Below are 18,240 nucleotides of genomic sequence, written 5' to 3' on the forward strand. Positions count from 1 at the left end.
TAAACTGGCATGGATTCAGGATTGGTTAACAGGTAGAAAACAGAGAGTAGGAATAAATGGGTCATTCTCGCATTGCAGGCTGTGACTTGTGGGGTACTGCAGGGATCAGTGCTTGGGCCCCAGCTGTACACAATATATATCAATGATTTGGATGTGGGGACCAAATGTAGTATTTCCAAGTTTGCAGATGACACAAAACTAGTTGGGAATGTGAGATGTGAGGAAGATGCAAAGCGGCTTCAAGGGGATTCGGACAGACTTAGTGAGTGGGCAAGAACGTGGCAGATGGAATATAATGTGGAAAAGGTTATCCACTTTGGTAGGAGGAATAGATGTGCAGAGTATTTCTGAAATGGTAAGAGATTAGAAAGTGTAGATGTACAAAGGGATCTGGGTGTCCTTGCCAATAAGTCACTGAAAGCTAACATGCAGGTGCAGCAAGCAATTAAGAAGGCTAAGGGTATGTTAGCCTTTATCGCAAGATGATTTGAGTACAGGAGTAGTGAAGTCTTGCTTCAATTGTATAGAACCTTGGTTAGACCGCACTTGGTGTACTGTGTGCAGTTTTGGTCCCCTTACCTTAGGAACTATATTATTACCAGAGAGGAAGTCCAACGAAGGTTCACCAGACTTGTTCCTGGGATGGCGGGACTGTCCTATGAAGAGAGATTGGGGAAACTGGGCCTGTATTCTCTAGAGATTCGAAGAATGAGAGGTGATCTCCTGGAAACCTACAAAATACTGAAAGGGATAGACAGGGTAGATGCAGCTAAGATGTTTCCCCTAGCTGGGGAGTCCAGAACCAGGGGACACAATTTCAAAACAAGGGGAAGCCGAATAGGACGGAGATAGGGAGAGTTGTAGGGGCTGGAGGAGGTTACAGAGATGGGGAGGGTTGTCGGGACTGGAGGAGGTTACAGAGATAGGGAGGGTTGTAGGGGCTGGAGGAGATTACAGACATAGGGAGGGTTGTAGGGGCTGGAGGTGGTTACAGAGATGGGGAGGGTTGTTGGGTCTGGAGGTGGTTACAGAGATAGGGAGGGTTGTCGGGGCTGGAAGAGGTTACAGAGATAGGGAGGGTTGTCGGGACTGGAGGAGGTTACAGAGATAGGGAGGGTTGTCGGGGCTGGAGGAGATTAGAGAGATGGGGAGGGTTGTAGGGGCTGGAGGTGGTTACAGAGATAGGGAAGATTGTAGGGGCTGGAGGAGGTTACAGAGATGGGGAAGGTTGTAGGGGCTGGAGGTGATTACAGAGATAGGGTGAGTTGTCGGGGCTGGAAGAGGTTACAGAGATAGGGAGGGTTGTCGGGACTGGAGGAGGTTACAGAGATAGGGAGGGTTGTCGGGGCTGGAGGAGATTAGAGAGATGGGGAGGGTTGTAGGGGCTGGAGGTGGTTACAGAGATAGGGAAGATTGTAGGGGCTGGAGGAGGTTACAGAGATAGGGAGGGTTGTAGGGGCCGGAGGAGGTTAAAGAGATAGGGAGAGTTGTAGGGGCTGGAGATGATTACAGAGATAGGGAGGGTTGTCGGGGCTGGAGGACGTTACAGAGATAGGGAGGGTTGTCGGGGCTGGAGGAGGTTACAGAGATAGGGAGGGTTGTCGGGGCTGGAGGGGGTTACAGAGATAGGGAGGGTTGTAGGGTCTGGAGGAGGTTACAGAGATGGGGAGGGTTGTAGGGTCTGGAGGAGGTTACAGGGATGGGGGGGGTTGTAGGGTCCGGAGGTGGTTACAGAGATGGGGAGGGTTGTAGGGTCTAGAGGAGGATGCAGAGATAGGGAGGGTTGTAGGAGCTGGAGATGATTACAGAGATAGGGAGGGTTGTCGGGGCTCGGGGAAGTTACAGAGATAGGGTGGGTTGTAGGGGCTGGAGGAGGTTTCAGAGATAGGGAGGGTTGTAGGCACTGGAGGAGGTTACAGAGATAAGGAGGGTTGTAGGCCCTGGAGGAGGTTACAGAGATAGGGAGGGTTGTCGGGTCTGGAGGAGGTTACAGAGATGGGGAGGGTTGTAGGGGCTGGAGGAAATAACAGATAGGGAGGGTTGTAGGGTCTGGAGGAGGCTGCAGAGATAGGGAGGATTGTAGGGGCCGGAGGTGGTTACAGAGATAGGGAGGGTTGTAGGGTCTGGAGGAGGTTACAGAGATGGGGAGTGTTTTAGGGTCTGGAGGAGGTTACAGGGATGGGGGGGGTTGTAGGGTCCGGTGGTGTTTACAGAGATGGGGAGGGTTGTAGGGTCTAGAGGAGGATGCAGAGATAGGGAGGGTTGTAGGGTCTGGAGGTGGTTACAGAGATGGGGAGTGTTTTAGGGTCTGGAGGAGGTTACAGGGATGGGGGGGGTTGTAGGGTCCGGTGGTGTTTACAGAGATGGGGAAGGTTGTAGGGTCTAGAGGAGGATGCAGAGATAGGGAGGGTTGTAGGGTCTGGAGGTGGTTACAGAGATGGGGAGTGTTGTTGGGTCTGAAGGTGGTTGCAGAGATGGGGAGGGTTGTCGGGTCTGGAGGAGGTTACAGAGATGGGGAGGGTTGTAGGGTCTGGAGGAGGTTACAGAGATGGGGAGGTTTGTAGGGTCTGGAGGTGGTTAAAGAGTTGGGGAGGGTTGTAGTGTCTGGAGGTGGTTGCAGAGATGGGGAGGGTTGTAGGGTCCGGAGGAGGTTACAGAGATGGGGAGGGTTGTAGGGTGTGGAGGTGGTTACAGATATGGGGAGGGTTGTAGGGTCTGGAGGTGGTTACAGAGATGGGGAGGGTTGTAGGGTCTGGAGGAAGTTACAGAGATAGGGAGGGTTGTAGGGGTTGGAGGAGGTTACAGAGATAGGGAGGGTTGTAGGGACTGGAGAAGGTTACAGAGATAGGGAGGGTTGTAGGGGCCAGAGGTGGTTACAGAGATAGGGAGGGTTGTAGGGTCTGGAGGCGGTTACAGAGATCGGGAGGGTTGTCGGTTCTGAAGGAGGTTACAGAGATGGGGAGGGTTGTAGGGTCTGGAGGAGGTTACAGAGATGGGGAGGGTTGTAGGTTCTGGAGGAGGTTACAGAGATCGGGAGGGTTGTCGGTTCTGAAGGAGGTTACAGAGATGGGGAGGGTTGTAGGGTCTGGAGGAGGTTACAGAGATGGGGAGGGTTGTAGGTTCTGGAGGAGGTTACAGAGATCGGGAGGGTTGTCGGTTCTGAAGGAGGTTACAGAGATGGGGAGGGTTGTAGGGTCTGGAGATGGTTACAGAGTTGGGGAGGGTGCGATCCTCTAATGTTCCGAAGGGTATTGACGAAATGGTGTCTCTGTCGGTCAAACTTCAGACTAACTCGATTTGCTTCTCCCCACAGATGTTCCAGGAAACTCGAGTGTGTCCGTCATCGGGTAGCCAATCACTGGCTGTGGTTCTATGACAGAAATGGCCGATGCCTGTCTGTGCAGAGTACGATCCCTGCCAACCTGAGCAAGGAGGAACAGGCAGAGGTAGGCCCCATTGCCATGGCAACCGGTCGGGCCGCTGCGCAACCTGATCCTCCGCAACCCTCCCTCTGTCTTCTGTGTCACCGCATCGTGTTGGGGTACAGAGGAAAGCCCCCCTCGACACTGACCCCATCAAATCCCTCCATGGCCCTCACTCTCTCCCTATCTGTGTAACCTCCTCCAGCCCCTACAACCCTCCCTATCTCTGTAACCTCCTCCAGCCCTGCGAGATCTCTGCACTCCTCCAATTCCGGCCTCTTGACCATCCCCTGATTCCCATCGCTCCACCATTGGCGGATGGGCCTTCTGCTGCTTGGGGCCCTAAGCTCTGGAATTCCCTCCCTAAACCTCTCCACCCCTCCCTCTCCTCCTTAAAACCGACCTCTTTGACCGGGCTTTTGTTCGCCGGTCTCTGATATCGCCTCAGGTGGCTCGGGGTCTGAACTAGGCCCGTGTGAAGCCACTTTGGGAGTTTTGCTTCTGCCTCCAAAGTCTCCGTGTTAATGGTTGCCGGGAGTGTCGGCGCCCGTCGGCTGGGTTTAACTTGACAAGCACTTCATTTCCGATTTGCAGGTCACCCTGAGGCTCGATCGGATGCCAGTCCTCCGACCGGGAGAAGGATTCAACTGCTCCTTCGGCGCGTACACCGCCCGAGCCCTCGTGGCGGGCAACCTGGTGTCCTGCCAGTCACCTGACGCCAGTACAGTGCCCGCCAATGAGCCTGGCAAAGGTGAGATGTTGCGTGGGAGGAGGAGGGGGGGAGGGGAGGAGGAGGGGGGAGGGGCGAGGGTGCTCCGAGTCCTTGACATGGTTGCCGGCCCCATGTGGCCCAGCGCGTGGTGTTGTCAAGGGCGAAGTTGGGGCCTCGGGGCTGACACAAACGTAGGCCCAGGACAGCAGCCTTGGCCTCTCATCAGGCGAACGCTCCCAGTCCCGAGGGCGATGTCCCTTGTTGTCCGACTCTCGGTCCCGAGGGGGTCCCGTGCCCTCGTTCCCTTCTGCCTCAGGCTGTGTTACTAACGGAGGTTGTTTCTCTTGCTCAGATCACGTGACGGTGGAGTTGGCCCTGCGCTTCAGAGACGTGACTGTTGCCCGCACGGACTTTGCGTTTTACGATTGCCACAGAGTGGCGGATCTCCGGCCCGTTTCCCCGTACGTTCCTCGCACACTCACGCACACGCACTCGAGCTCACGGGGAGCACCCACATTCTCACCACCCTCTGCAGAACGGAGTTCCTCCTGAATTCCCCCATCGGGTTTATTACTGACTGTCTTATATTGATGACCCCCCCCCCCCCTAAGTTCTGGTCTCCCCCCACAAGTGGAAACATCTTCTTTACGTCTACCCCATCGAAACCCCCTTCATCATGTTGTGGGGAGGGTCTGTGGAGCCCATAACCCTCAGTGACACAAAGGAGGAGGGGTGGGAGCGGGCGAGGAGGGACGGGTGTTTTACTTGCTATCTTTGTTTAACATCGCCTTGTCTGACATTCCCAGGTGTCGGGCATGTGTCACCAGTGCCTGGAATTGTAACTGGTGTCTTTTGGAACATCGCTGCACCCACCTGGTACAGTGCAGAGGAGAGAGCGTTATCTACAATCAGCGTGTGAGTGGCGCTGGGCAGATCTCTCCGCGAAGGACCATTCATTCATTGCAAGGGGTAGCTGTTCGATCTTAGAGAGTCTCACTGCCCTGTCCCACGGTCCGAAGGACGGGGGTCTTCGAGCCCCCATTCCAGAGACTCGAGCCCCGTAATCCAAACCTGACACTCTCCTGGTGCCAGCACTGAGGGAGCGCCGCACCGTCGGAGGGGCAGCACTGAGGGAGCGCCGCACCGTCGGAGGGGCAGCACTGAGGGAGCGCCGCACCGTCGGAGGGGCAGCACTGAGGGAGCGCCGCACTGTCCGAGGGTCTGTAGCGAGGCCGTAGTGTTCCTGGTTGAGGGGAAGGGAGTGGATTCAGGCCGGGTTCCCACTTACTGTTCACTGCTGACGAGCCTGTAATCGAGTGGAACTGCGGGTCGGGAGAGCTGCCGAACCTCCAGGATTCGCCCTGGTGTATCCGGGATTGAGAGCCTCCGTCTCTGGATCACTGCTGGGATCCAGGCATGCCAAAAATAAAAACTCTACGTTCTGGAAATTTTTGTCAGCAGGTTTTATTGGTTGAGAGAATATGGGAGGCAGACGGTTCCCGAGTCATTAATTTATCCAATCAGGTGATGATTTGCTGTTTGTTTGGAAAGGCAGGTGACCTATGGCGGGAGCGTTGGCCGGGGTCGGAGGTCATGTGAGGTAAACTCAAATTGGCATCGTCCAGTTGGGACACTCCAAGCTTGAAGGGGGTTCAGTGATGAGACAAGGAGGGAGGTGAGAGTTGGCGGGGGGGGGGTGGTTTGGGAGGGGCCTGGACCCCGAGTGAGAGTCCGCACCTCTGGGGTTGACGAGCAACCCTCTGTTGAGCTGACCTGTTGCTCTCTCCCTGTGTCCAGGACCACGAGGCTGTGACAAAGGGTCCTGACCCTTGCCCCTACGTGGAGCGGATCGAGGGGTCAACACTCATTCCAGTGGGTCACGAGAGAGCCCTGAAGCTGATTGGATGGCACCTGGACCTGTTGGAAGTGAGTCTTTTTTGTTGGGTGGGGCGGAACATTCCGGAAGCGACCCGAGCTGGGCGGCCTCCCCTCACCCCAACCTCCCCACCCCCCCCCCCCCCAGCCCCTGTTTGCGTGGTGCCTCACTTGTCACAGCTTACAATTTCTGTCCTTTTCCGGAACTGTTCCCAAGCTGAAGATATTGTGATCGCTCTTCCCCAAATGACCCCCCCCGCCCCCACCACCACCCAAACATGCTCCATTCTCCAGAACTGGATCCAGAACATCCTCCATTCCCATTGGGCTGGAAACGCACTGGTCAAGAAAACTCTCATGCAAACATTGCAAGAAATCCTCCCTCGCTATGCCCTTCACACTGTTACTATCCCGCGCTGTATTAGGATAATTAAAATAATAACCTCAGCCTTTAGCTATGGAATTCCCTCCCTAAAACTCTCCGTGTCACCCTCCTCGTTTAACATGCTGCTTAAAACCTACCGGAAATCATCAGCATTGTCTTTGTTCTGTAGATCGAGGAAACGGAGTATCATTGCGTTTTGGAATTTAAGAACACTCCGCTGATAATTAAAGCTGACATTCAAAAGGACACACAACATCCCGGAATGTTCAATATCACCTGTCACACTTACAAGGTATGAATTAAGATTCGGCACAGATATAACAGATACCCGGGAGTGAGTTACAGGCTGGAATCTAATCGAGGGGTTCGGGGGGGGTTGATATATAGAATAACAGATACCCAGGAGTGAGTTACAGACTGGAATCTAATTGAGGGGTTCAGGGGGTTTATATATAGAATAACAGATACCCGGGAGTGAGTTACAGACTGGAATCTAATTGAGGGGTTCAGGGGGTTTAGAGATAGAATAACAGATACCCGGGAGTGAGTTACAGACTGGAATCTAATCGAGGGGTTCGGGGTGGTTTATATATAGAATAACAGATCCCTGGGAGTGAGTTACAGACTGGAATCTAATTGAGGGGTTCAGGGGGTTTATATATAGAATAACAGATACCCGGGAGTGAGTTATAGATTGGAATCTAATCGAGGGGTTCAGGGGGGGTTCATATATAGAATAACAGATACTCGGGAGTGAGTTACAGGCTGGAATCTAATCGAGGGGGCTAAGTGTTAATGTTTCTTCTCTTCAGTTTGAATTCTCAGCTACGACAATGGAATGTGGAATCAGTGTGTTTGTCCAGAGGAGATCCCCGTTTCGAATTGACAGTTTAGACCAGTTGAATGGTAAGGGGAACTTGGCTGCTGATTGAGACTCCAACAATGAGGAGTTCAGAAATAAAAACAAGAAATGCTGGAACCACTCAGCAGGTCTGGCAGCATCTGTGGAAAGAGAAGCAGAGTTAACGTTTCGGGTCAGTGACCCTTCTTCGGAGTTCAGAGCGGGGGGAGTTTTCCTTAGTTTGTGTCCGCCGCACTGTTAGAGGGTCAGTACCGAGGGAGCGCCACACTGTTGGAGGGTCAGTACTGAGGGAGCGCCGCGCTGTCAGTGGGTCAGTACTGAGGGAGCGCCGCACTGTGGGAGGGTCAGTGCTGAGGGTGCTCCGCACTGTCGGAGGGTCAGTACTGAGAGAGCGCCGCACTGTCAGAGGGTCAGTACTGAGGGAGCGCCGCACTGTCAGAGGGTCAGTGCTGAGAGTGCGCCGCACTGTGGGAGGGTCAGTGCCGAGGGAGCGCCGCACTGTGGGAGGGTCAGTGCCGAGGGAGCGACGCACTGTGGGAGGGTCAGTGCTGAGGGAGCGCCGCACTGTGGGAGGGTCAGTGCTGAGGGTGCTCCGCACTGTCGGAGGGTCAGTACTGAGGGTGCTCCGCACTGTCGGAGGGTCAGTACTGAGAGAGCGCCGCACTGTCGGAGGGTCAGTACTGAGGGAGCGCCGCACTGTCGGAGGGTCAGTGCTGAGAGTGCGCCGCACTGTGGGAGGGTCAGTACCGAGGGAGCGCCGCACTGTGGGAGGGTCAGTGCCGAGGGAGCGCCGCACTGTGGGAGGGTCAGTGCTGAGGGAGCGCCGCACTGTGGGAGGGTCAGTGCTGAGGGAGCGCCGCACTGTGGGAGGGTCAGTACTGAGGGTGCGCCGCACTGTCGGAGGGTCAGTACCGAGGGAGCGCTGCACTGTGGGAGGGTCAGTGCTGAGGGAGTGCCGCACTGTCGGAGGGTCAGTGCTGAGGGTGCGCCGCACTGTCGGAGGGTCAGTACCGAGGGAGCGCCGCACTGTGGGAGGGTCAGTGCTGAGGGAGCGTCGCACTGTCGGAGGGTCAGTACTGAGGGAGAAATTAACAGCAGACACGCTGCCTCAGTCATGTCACTCCTCCCATCAGGTTTCTCCACGACCCCTCCCCTCAGCCTCAGCTGGGTGGTGAAGTTTGTGGGACGGGAGGGCGGTGCTGTGGAGTGGGGGGTGGGTTCTTAATAATCTGGATCCCCCAGATCAGGGGCGAATGGGGTATAAATCCAACCGGGTTCTGGGCCGGCATCCACTTGTCCCCTGCTACTGGGAAAAAGCCCATATTTCAGATGAAAGGGCAGTGTTGCGATGCCCCGCGTAGTCGAATATCCTGGTCTGGATACTCAGGCTGAGCTGGCAAGTGGCGGACGGTGGGTACCGTAGGGTGGCTGCTGGGGGTCTGGGGTCGGGTTTGGGGCGGGGGGTGGGTGCGGCCGCGGACGTGTGCATTGTGCCTTGCGTTCCTGATGATTTCCCTTTCTGATGTTTCTTCCCCCGCCCCCCCCCCCGCCCCCCACCGCCCCAGTTACCCTCTACAATTGCGCCATTGGCCAGTCGGACTGCAGCCGCTGCCAGGTGACGGACGCCAAGTACGGCTGCGTGTGGTGCGGGGCAGGGGTGCCCGCCTGCCTGTACCGGGAGTCCTGCCACGCGCCGGTGGTACAGATCTGCCCGCTCCCCAGAATCGAGCAGGTGAGTGCCTCGCCGTTTTGACATATCGCGCGTCCCACCGCTCTTTTTCCCACTGCTCTTTTTCCCCCCTCCCCCCACAAACCGGGGGTGACGTTCCCTGATCGGCGAGTGGGCTATTCGCCTGTTGGGGCATCACAGCCTCGAGGTTGGGTGGGGGGGTGGGGGAGGGTATGAATAAAGGGGGGTGCTGCATGCCATTGCTGAATATCCCGGGGGGGGCGGGGGTGGGGGGTGGATTTCGGGAGCCCGGGGGTGCGGGGGCACAAGACCCTCCAGTTAATCCCAGACTCCCCTCCTCGAATTCCTGCCCGGATATTTGTCAGGTTCGAGAGCCTTGTGACTGACGGGACCTTCCCTGCCACCTCCCCTCCTAACTCTGCCGTTCCAGATCGAACCGACGACGGCTCCGGTTGAGGGCGGGATTACCCTCACCATCAGCGGGACGAACCTCGGACAGCGCTTCGCGGACATCAAGAACGCAGTGAAGGTGGCCGGTCTCCCCTGCGTCGCCAGTGCTGCCGGATATCAAGTCTCCACCAGGTACGGGCAGGTGGAGAGGGTTGGGGAGGGAATTCCAGAGCTTAGGGCCCCAGGCAGCTGGAGGCTCGGCCGCCAATGGTGGAGCGATGGGAATCGGGGGGGGGGATGCTCCAGAGGCCGGAATCGGAGGGGGCGCAGAGATCGCGGCAGGTTGTCCAGGCTGGAGGCGGCTACGGAGATAAGGAGGGTTGTAGGGACTGGAGGAGGTTACAGAGATGGGGAAGGGATGAGGCGATGGAGGGAGGATTTTAAGCACAGCCCTGATTAACCTTTTCTTTCTCTGCTTCAGGATCGTCTGCACAGTGGCTGGAAGTGGAAAGGAATTATCAGGATGGGTGCAAGTGACAATCGGAGAGAGGGAGCCAACCTTCGCAAACCAGACCTTTACCTACCAGGTACGTTCCAACTGCCAGGCGGACACACAAGGCGTCGAGTCGCGCTCTCTGATTTACGTTCTCTTTTTTTTAAAAGCCGCGCATTGCCGTTCACAACCTCCAAGCAAACGCGCCCCACAGCCAATGACAGGGTCAGAGAGAGAGAGACAATTTGCACACGGCAAGATCCCACAAGCAGCCATGTGACAAATGACCTGGATCGTCTGTTCTTTGGTGATGTTGGTTGGGGGATAAATATCAGCCCCAGGGTGGAGGGGAGAGCTCCCCCCCCCCCCCCCCCCCCCCCCCCGCACCCCCTCACTCTTCTTCCAATAGAGGCCGTGGGATCTTTTACATCCACCCGAGAGGGCAAACGGGCGCCTCGGGTTTAATGTCTCATCCTGAAAGATGGAACCTCCCACAGTGCGGCGTTCCCTCAGTACTGACCCTCCGACAGCGCGGCGCTCCCTCAGTACTGACCCTCCGACAGTGCGGCGCTCCCTCAGTACTGACCCTCCGACAGTGCGGCGCTCCCTCAGTACTGACCCTCCGACAGTGCGGCGCTCCCTCAGTACTGACCCTCCGACAGTGCGGCCGTCCCTCAGTACTGACCCTCCGACAGTGTGGCACTCCCTCAGTACTGACCCTCCGACAGTGCGGCGCTCCCTCAGTACTGACCCTCCGACAGTGTGGCACTCCCTCAGTACTGACCCTCCGACAGTGTGGCACTCCCTCAGTACTGACCCTCTGACAGTGCGGCGCTCCCTCAATACTGACTCTCCGACAGTGTGGCACTCCCTCAGTACTGACCCTCCGACAGTGCGGCGCTCCCTCAGTACTGACCCTCCGACAGTGTGGCACTCCCTCAGTACTGACCCTCCGACAGTGTGGCACTCCCTCAGTACTAAAATGATTGAATTCTCTGTGTGTTTAGGACCCTCAGCCGATGTCTATATTCCCAGTGAAAGGACCAGTCGCTGGTGGGACAATGTTGACTATCACAGGATCGAACTTACTGACAGGAAGTCAGAGTGATATCAGTGTCTCACTGGCCAATCTCCCCTGTAACATGTAGGTACCTATTAACCTGTCCCTCTGTTTCACTGAGCCCTTCGACAGCATCTCTCCATCTGCTAATAACCCGTCACTCTCTCATTCTCTCTGTCCTTATCCTCCCTCACTCTCACTCCTTGTCAGTCTGATCCTCTGTGTCTCTCACTTCAACCCCGTCTCTCCCTCACTCTGTGTATCTCTCTCTCTCTCTCTCCCTCCCTCTCTGACCCTGTCTCTCTCTCTGTCTGTCTCACTGCCTCTCTCTCTCTCTCCGTTTGTCTCTCTCTCCCTCTGTCACTTTCTTGCTGTCTATCTCTTTCTCTCTCCCTCTCTCCCTGTTTATCTCTCTCTCTGTTGCTTTCTCTCTGATTCCCATATTTGTTCTGTGTTTTCCTGGTTGCAATGTTGTGTTTTGTATATTTCTGGATGTACAGTTGTGTGCCTGTGTTTTCCCGGATGTACAGATGTGTGCCTGTGTTTTCCCGGTTGTAAAGCTGTGTGCCTGTGTTTTCCCGGTTGTACAGTTGTGTGCCTGTGTTTTCCCGGTTGTAAAGCTGTGTGCCTGTGTTTTCCCGGTTGTAAAGTTGTGTGCCTGTGTTTTCCCGGTTGTAAAGTTGTGTGCCTGTGTTTTTCCGGTTGTAAAGTTGTGTGCCTGTGTTTCTCCGGTTGTAAAGCTGTGTGCCTGTGTTTTCCCGGTTGTAAAGCTGTGTGCCTGTGTTTTCCCAGTTGTAAAGCTGTGTGCCTGTGTTTTCCCGGTTGTAAAGTTGTGTGCCTGTGTTTTTCTGGTTGTAAAGTTGTGTGCCTGTGTTTTTCTGGTTGTAAAGTTGTGTGCCTGTGTTTTTCCGGTTGTAAAGCTGTGTGCCTGTGTTTTCCCGGTTGTAAAGCTGTGTACCTGTGTTTTCCTGGTTGTAAAGTTGTGTGCCTGTGTTTTTCTGGTTGTAAAGCTGTGTGCCTGTGTTTTCCCGGTTGTAAAGCTGCGTGCCTGTGTTTTCCTGGTTGTAAAGCTGTGTGCCTGTGTTTTCCCGGTTGTAAAGCTGTGTGCCTGTGTTTACCCGGTTGTAAAGCTGTGTACCTTAGTTTTCCCGGTTGTAAAGTTGTGTGCCTGTGTTTTCCCGGTTGTAAAGTTGTGTGCCTGTGTTTTTCCGGTTGTAAAGCTGTGTGCCTGTGTTTTCCCGGTTGTAAAGCTGTGTACCTGTGTTTTCCCGGTTGTAAAGTTGTGTGCCTGTGTTTTTCCGGTTGTAAAGTTGTGTGCCTGTGTTTTCCCGGTTGTAAAGCTGTGTGCCTGTGTTTTCCCGGTTGTAAAGCTGTGAGCCTGTGTTTTCCCGGTTGTAAAGCTGTGTGCCTGTGTTTTCCCGGTTGTAAAGCTGTGTGCCTGTGTTTTCCCGGTTGTAAAGCTGTGTGCCTGTGTTTTCCCGGTTGTAAAGTTGTGTGTCTGTGTTTTCCCGGTTGTAAAGCTGTGTGTCTGTGTTTTCCCGGTTGTAAAGCTGTGTGTCTGTGTTTTCCCGGTTGTAAAGCTGTGTGCCTGTGTTTTCCCGGTTGTAAAGTTGTGTGTCTGTGTTTTCCCGGTTGTAAAGCTGTGTGCCTGTGTTTTCCCGGTTGTAAAGTTGTGTGTCTGTGTTTTCCCGGTTGTAAAGTTGTGTGTCTGTGTTTTCCCGGTTGTAAAGCTGTGTGCCTGTGTTTTCCCGGTTGTAAAGCTGTGTGCCTGTGTTTTCCCGGTTGTAAAGCTGTGTGTCTGTGTTTTCCCGGTTGTAAAGCTGTGTGTCTGTGTTTTCCCGGTTGTAAAGCTGTGTGCCTGTGTTTTCCCGGTTGTAAAGCTGTGTGCCTGTGTTTTCCCGGTTGTAAAGCTGTGTGTCTGTGATTTCCCGGTTGTAAAGCTGTGTGCCTGTGTTTTCCCGGTTGTAAAGCTGTGTGCCTGTGTTTTCCCGGTTGTAAAGCTGTGTGTCTGTGATTTCCCGGTTGTAAAGCTGTGTGCCTGTGTTTTCCCGGTTGTAAAGCTGTGTGCCTGTGTTTTCCCGGTTGTAAAGCTGTGTGCCTGTGTTTTCCCGGTTGTAAAGCTGTGTGCCTGTGTTTTCCCGGTTGTAAAGCTGTGTGCCTGTGTTTTCCCGGTTGTAAAGCTGTGTGCCTGTGTTTTCCCGGTTGTAAAGCTGTGTGTCTGTGTTTTCCCGGTTGTAAAGCTGTGTGTCTGTGTTTTCCCGGTTGTAAAGCTGTGTGTCTGTGTTTTCCCGGTTGTAAAGCTGTGTGCCTGTGTTTTCCCGGTTGTAAAGCTGTGTGCCTGTGTTTTCCCGGTTGTAAAGTTGTGTGTCTGTGTTTTCCCGGTTGTAAAGTTGTGTGTCTGTGTTTTCCCGGTTGTAAAGCTGTGTGCCTGTGTTTTCCCGGTTGTAAAGCTGTGTGTCTGTGTTTTCCCGGTTGTAAAGCTGTGTGCCTGTGTTTTCCCGGTTGTAAAGCTGTGTGCCTGTGTTTTCCCGGTTGTAAAGCTGTGTGCCTGTGTTTTCCCGGTTGTAAAGCTGTGTGCCTGTGTTTTCCCGGTTGTAAAGCTGTGTGTCTGTGTTTTCCCGGTTGTAAAGCTGTGTGCCTGTGTTTTCCCGGTTGTAAAGCTGTGTGCCTGTGTTTTCCCGGTTGTAAAGCTGTGTGCCTGTGTTTTCCCGGTTGTAAAGTTGTGTGTCTGTGTTTTCCCGGTTGTAAAGCTGTGTGCCTGTGTTTTCCCGGTTGTAAAGTTGTGTGCCTGTGTTTTCCCGGTTGTAAAGTTGTGTGCCTGTGTTTTCCCGGTTGTAAAGTTGTGTGCCTGTGTTTTCCCGGTTGTAAAGTTGTGTGCCTGTGTTTTTCCGGTTGTAAAGTTGTGTGCCTGTGTTTCTCCGGTTGTAAAGCTGTGTGCCTGTGTTTTCCCGGTTGTAAAGCTGTGTGCCTGTGTTTTCCCAGTTGTAAAGCTGTGTGCCTGTGTTTTCCCGGTTGTAAAGTTGTGTGCCTGTGTTTTTCTGGTTGTAAAGTTGTGTGCCTGTGTTTTTCTGGTTGTAAAGTTGTGTGCCTGTGTTTTTCTGGTTGTAAAGTTGTGTGCCTGTGTTTTTCCGGTTGTAAAGCTGTGTGCCTGTGTTTTCCCGGTTGTAAAGCTGTGTACCTGTGTTTTCCTGGTTGTAAAGTTGTGTGCCTGTGTTTTTCTGGTTGTAAAGCTGTGTGCCTGTGTTTTCCCGGTTGTAAAGCTGCGTGCCTGTGTTTTCCTGGTTGTAAAGCTGTGTGCCTGTGTTTTCCCGGTTGTAAAGCTGTGTGCCTGTGTTTTCCCGGTTGTAAAGCTGTGTACCTTAGTTTTCCCGGTTGTAAAGTTGTGTGCCTGTGTTTTCCCGGTTGTAAAGTTGTGTGCCTGTGTTTTTCCGGTTGTAAAGCTGTGTGCCTGTGTTTTCCCGGTTGTAAAGCTGTGTGCCTGTGTTTTCCCGGTTGTAAAGTTGTGTGCCTGTGTTTTTCCGGTTGTAAAGTTGTGTGCCTGTGTTTTCCCGGTTGTAAAGCTGTGTGCCTGTGTTTTCCCGGTTGTAAAGCTGTGAGCCTGTGTTTTCCCAGTTGTAAAGCTGTGTGCCTGTGTTTTCCCGGTTGTAAAGCTGTGTGCCTGTGTTTTCCCGGTTGTAAAGTTGTGTGTCTGTGTTTTCCCGGTTGTAAAGCTGTGTGTCTGTGTTTTCCCGGTTGTAAAGCTGTGTGTCTGTGTTTTCCCGGTTGTAAAGCTGTGTGTCTGTGTTTTCCCGGTTGTAAAGCTGTGTGCCTGTGTTTTCCCGGTTGTAAAGTTGTGTGTCTGTGTTTTCCCGGTTGTAAAGCTGTGTGCCTGTGTTTTCCCGGTTGTAAAGTTGTGTGTCTGTGTTTTCCCGGTTGTAAAGTTGTGTGTCTGTGTTTTCCCGGTTGTAAAGCTGTGTGCCTGTGTTTTCCCGGTTGTAAAGCTGTGTGCCTGTGTTTTCCCGGTTGTAAAGCTGTGTGCCTGTGTTTTCCCGGTTGTAAAGCTGTGTGCCTGTGTTTTCCCGGTTGTAAAGCTGTGTGCCTGTGATTTCCCGGTTGTAAAGCTGTGTGCCTGTGTTTTCCCGGTTGTAAAGCTGTGTGCCTGTGTTTTCCCGGTTGTAAAGCTGTGTGCCTGTGTTTTCCCGGTTGTAAAGCTGTGTGCCTGTGTTTTCCCGGTTGTAAAGCTGTGTGCCTGTGTTTTCCCGGTTGTAAAGCTGTGTGCCTGTGTTTTCCCGGTTGTAAAGCTGTGTGTCTGTGTTTTCCCGGTTGTAAAGCTGTGTGTCTGTGTTTTCCCGGTTGTAAAGCTGTGTGTCTGTGTTTTCCCGGTTGTAAAGCTGTGTGCCTGTGTTTTCCCGGTTGTAAAGCTGTGTGCCTGTGTTTTCCCGGTTGTAAAGCTGTGAGCCTGTGTTTTCCCGGTTGTAAAGCTGTGTGCCTGTGTTTTCCCGGTTGTAAAGCTGTGTGCCTGTGTTTTCCCGGTTGTAAAGCTGTGTGCCTGTGTTTTCCCGGTTGTAAAGTTGTGTGTCTGTGTTTTCCCGGTTGTAAAGCTGTGTGTCTGTGTTTTCCCGGTTGTAAAGCTGTGTGTCTGTGTTTTCCCGGTTGTAAAGCTGTGTGCCTGTGTTTTCCCGGTTGTAAAGCTGTGTGCCTGTGTTTTCCCGGTTGTAAAGCTGTGTGCCTGTGTTTTCCCGGTTGTAAAGTTGTGTGTCTGTGTTTTCCCGGTTGTAAAGCTGTGTGCCTGTGTTTTCCCGGTTGTAAAGTTGTGTGTCTGTGTTTTCCCGGTTGTAAAGTTGTGTGTCTGTGTTTTCCCGGTTGTAAAGTTGTGTGTCTGTGTTTTCCCGGTTGTAAAGCTGTGTGCCTGTGTTTTCCCGGTTGTAAAGCTGTGTGTCTGTGTTTTCCCGGTTGTAAAGCTGTGTGCCTGTGTTTTCCCGGTTGTAAAGCTGTGTGCCTGTGTTTTCCCGGTTGTAAAGCTGTGTGCCTGTGTTTTCCCGGTTGTAAAGCTGTGTGTCTGTGTTTTCCCGGTTGTAAAGCTGTGTGCCTGTGTTTTCCCGGTTGTAAAGCTGTGTGCCTGTGTTTTCCCGGTTGTAAAGCTGTGTGCCTGTGTTTTCCCGGTTGTAAAGTTGTGTGTCTGTGTTTTCCCGGTTGTAAAGCTGTGTGCCTGTGTTTTCCCGGTTGTAAAGCTGTGTGTCTGTGTTTTCCCGGTTGTAAAGCTGTGTGCCTGTGTTTTCCCGGTTGTAAAGCTGTGTGCCTGTGTTTTCCCGGTTGTAAAGCTGTGTGCCTGTGTTTTCCCGGTTGTAAAGCTGTGTGCCTGTGTTTTCCCGGTTGTAAAGCTGTGTGCCTGTGTTTTCCCGGTTGTAAAGCTGTGTGCCTGTGTTTTCCCGGTTGTAAAGCTGTGTGTCTGTGTTTTCCCGGTTGTAAAGCTGTGTGCCTGTGTTTTCCCGGTTGTAAAGCTGTGTGCCTGTGTTTTCCCGGTTGTAAAGCTGTGTGTCTGTGTTTTCCCAGTTGTAAAGTTAAATGTATGTATTTTGCAGAGTGGGAAGTGTTGAGATTGACCAGTTAGTTTGCCGCACCAGCCCAGCCAATCAGACGAGTGAAGTGCATGTGATGGTGATCTACGGACAGGCACGGAAGCTTCTGGAGACAGCCCTCTACCAATACACCAAAAACCCGCAGATAACAGCTGCAGAACCAACCAGCAGCTTCTTTGGGTGAGTGGGGGAGTGCAGTGATTGGCCAGCAGTGATACAGAGCAAAAATACAGGCAGACCGAGCCCATTCGGCCCATCTGCTTTGTCCCGGGTGTTTTGCACAGTGCTCCAAGTGTGGTCTAACCAAGGGATATGGAGACTGGAACTGTACACAGTGCTCCAAGTGTGGTCTAACTAAGGGATATGGAGACTGGAACTGTGCACAGTGCTCCAAGTGTGGTCTAACCAAGGGATATGGAGACTGGAACTGTGCACAGTGCTCCAAGTGTGGTCTAACCAAGGGATATGGAGACTGGAACTGTGCACAGTGCTCCAAGTGTGGTCTAACCAAGGGATATGGAGACTGGAACTGTGCACAGTGCTCCAAGTGTGGTCTAACCAAGGGATATGGAGACTGGAACTATGCACAGTGCTCCAAGTGTGGTCTAACCAAGGGATATGGAGACTGGAACTGTGTACAGTGCTCCAAGTGTGGTCTAACCAAGGGATATGGAGACTGGAACTGTGCACAGTGCTCCAAGTGTGGTCTAACCAAGGGATATGGAGACTGGAACTGTGCACAGTGCTCCAAGTGTGGTCTAACCAAGGGATATGGAGACTGGAACTGTGCACAGTGCTCCAAGTGTGGTCTAACCAAGGGATATGGAGACTGGAACTGTGCACAGTGCTCCAAGTGTGGTCTAACCAAGGGATATGGAGACTGGAACTGTGCACAGTGCTCCAAGTGTGGTCTAACCAAGGGATATGGAGACTGGAACTGTGCACAGTGCTCCAAGTGTGGTCTAACCAAGGGATATGGAGACTGGAACTGTGCACAGTGCTCCAAGTGTGGTCTAACCAAGGGATATGGAGACTGGAACTATGCACAGTGCTCCAAGTGTGGTCTAACCAAGGGATATGGAGACTGGAACTGTGTACAGTGCTCCAAGTGTGGTCTAACCAAGGGATATGGAGACTGGAACTGTGCACAGTGCTCCAAGTGTGGTCTAACCAAGGGATATGGAGACTGGAACTGTGCACAGTGCTCCAAGTGTGGTCTAACCAAGGGATATGGAGACTGGAACTGTGCACAGTGCTCCAAGTGTGGTCTAACCAAGGGATATGGAGACTGGAACTGTACACAGTGCTCCAAGTGTGGTCTAACCAAGGGATATGGAGACTGGAACTGTGTACAGTGCTCCAAGTGTGGTCTAACCAAGGGATATGGAGACTGGAACTGTGTACAGTGCTCCAAGTGTGGTCTAACTAAGGGATATGGAGACTGGAACTGTGTACAGTACTCCAAGTGTGGTCTAACCAAGGGATATGGAGACTGGAACTGTGCACAGTGCTCCAAGTGTGGTCTAACCAAGGGATATGGAGACTGGAACTGTGTACAGTGCTCCAAGTGTGGTCTGACCAAGGGATATGGAGACTGGAACTGTGCACAGTGCTCCAAGTGTGGTCTAACCAAGGGATATGGAGACTGGAACTGTGCACAGTGCTCCAAGTGTGGTCTAACCAAGGGATATGGAGACTGGAACTGTGCACAGTGCTCCGAGTGTGGGCTAACCAAGAAGATATGGAGACTGGATCTGTGCACAGTGCTCCAGGTGCGTTCTAACCAGGGGATA

General features: G+C 53.2%; 1 protein-coding gene across 1 annotated transcript in view; it reads left to right on the top strand.

Moving 5' to 3' along the window:
* Positions 1–18,240, top strand: part of LOC137358305 (plexin-B1-like) — a 58,885-nt gene that overhangs the window by 20,433 nt on the left and 20,212 nt on the right. Inside the window, 12 exon segments of the mRNA XM_068024239.1 lie at positions 3,314–3,446; positions 4,017–4,173; positions 4,487–4,595; positions 4,941–5,049; positions 5,932–6,060; positions 6,564–6,686; positions 7,207–7,300; positions 8,822–8,988; positions 9,377–9,528; positions 9,818–9,923; positions 10,837–10,973; positions 16,451–16,627. Of these exon segments, the coding sequence (XP_067880340.1) occupies positions 3,314–3,446; positions 4,017–4,173; positions 4,487–4,595; positions 4,941–5,049; positions 5,932–6,060; positions 6,564–6,686; positions 7,207–7,300; positions 8,822–8,988; positions 9,377–9,528; positions 9,818–9,923; positions 10,837–10,973; positions 16,451–16,627 (1,593 nt within the window).

This window comes from Heterodontus francisci, chromosome 49 (assembly GCF_036365525.1).
Source record: "Heterodontus francisci isolate sHetFra1 chromosome 49, sHetFra1.hap1, whole genome shotgun sequence".
In the NCBI taxonomy this organism is placed as follows: domain Eukaryota; kingdom Metazoa; phylum Chordata; class Chondrichthyes; order Heterodontiformes; family Heterodontidae; genus Heterodontus; species Heterodontus francisci.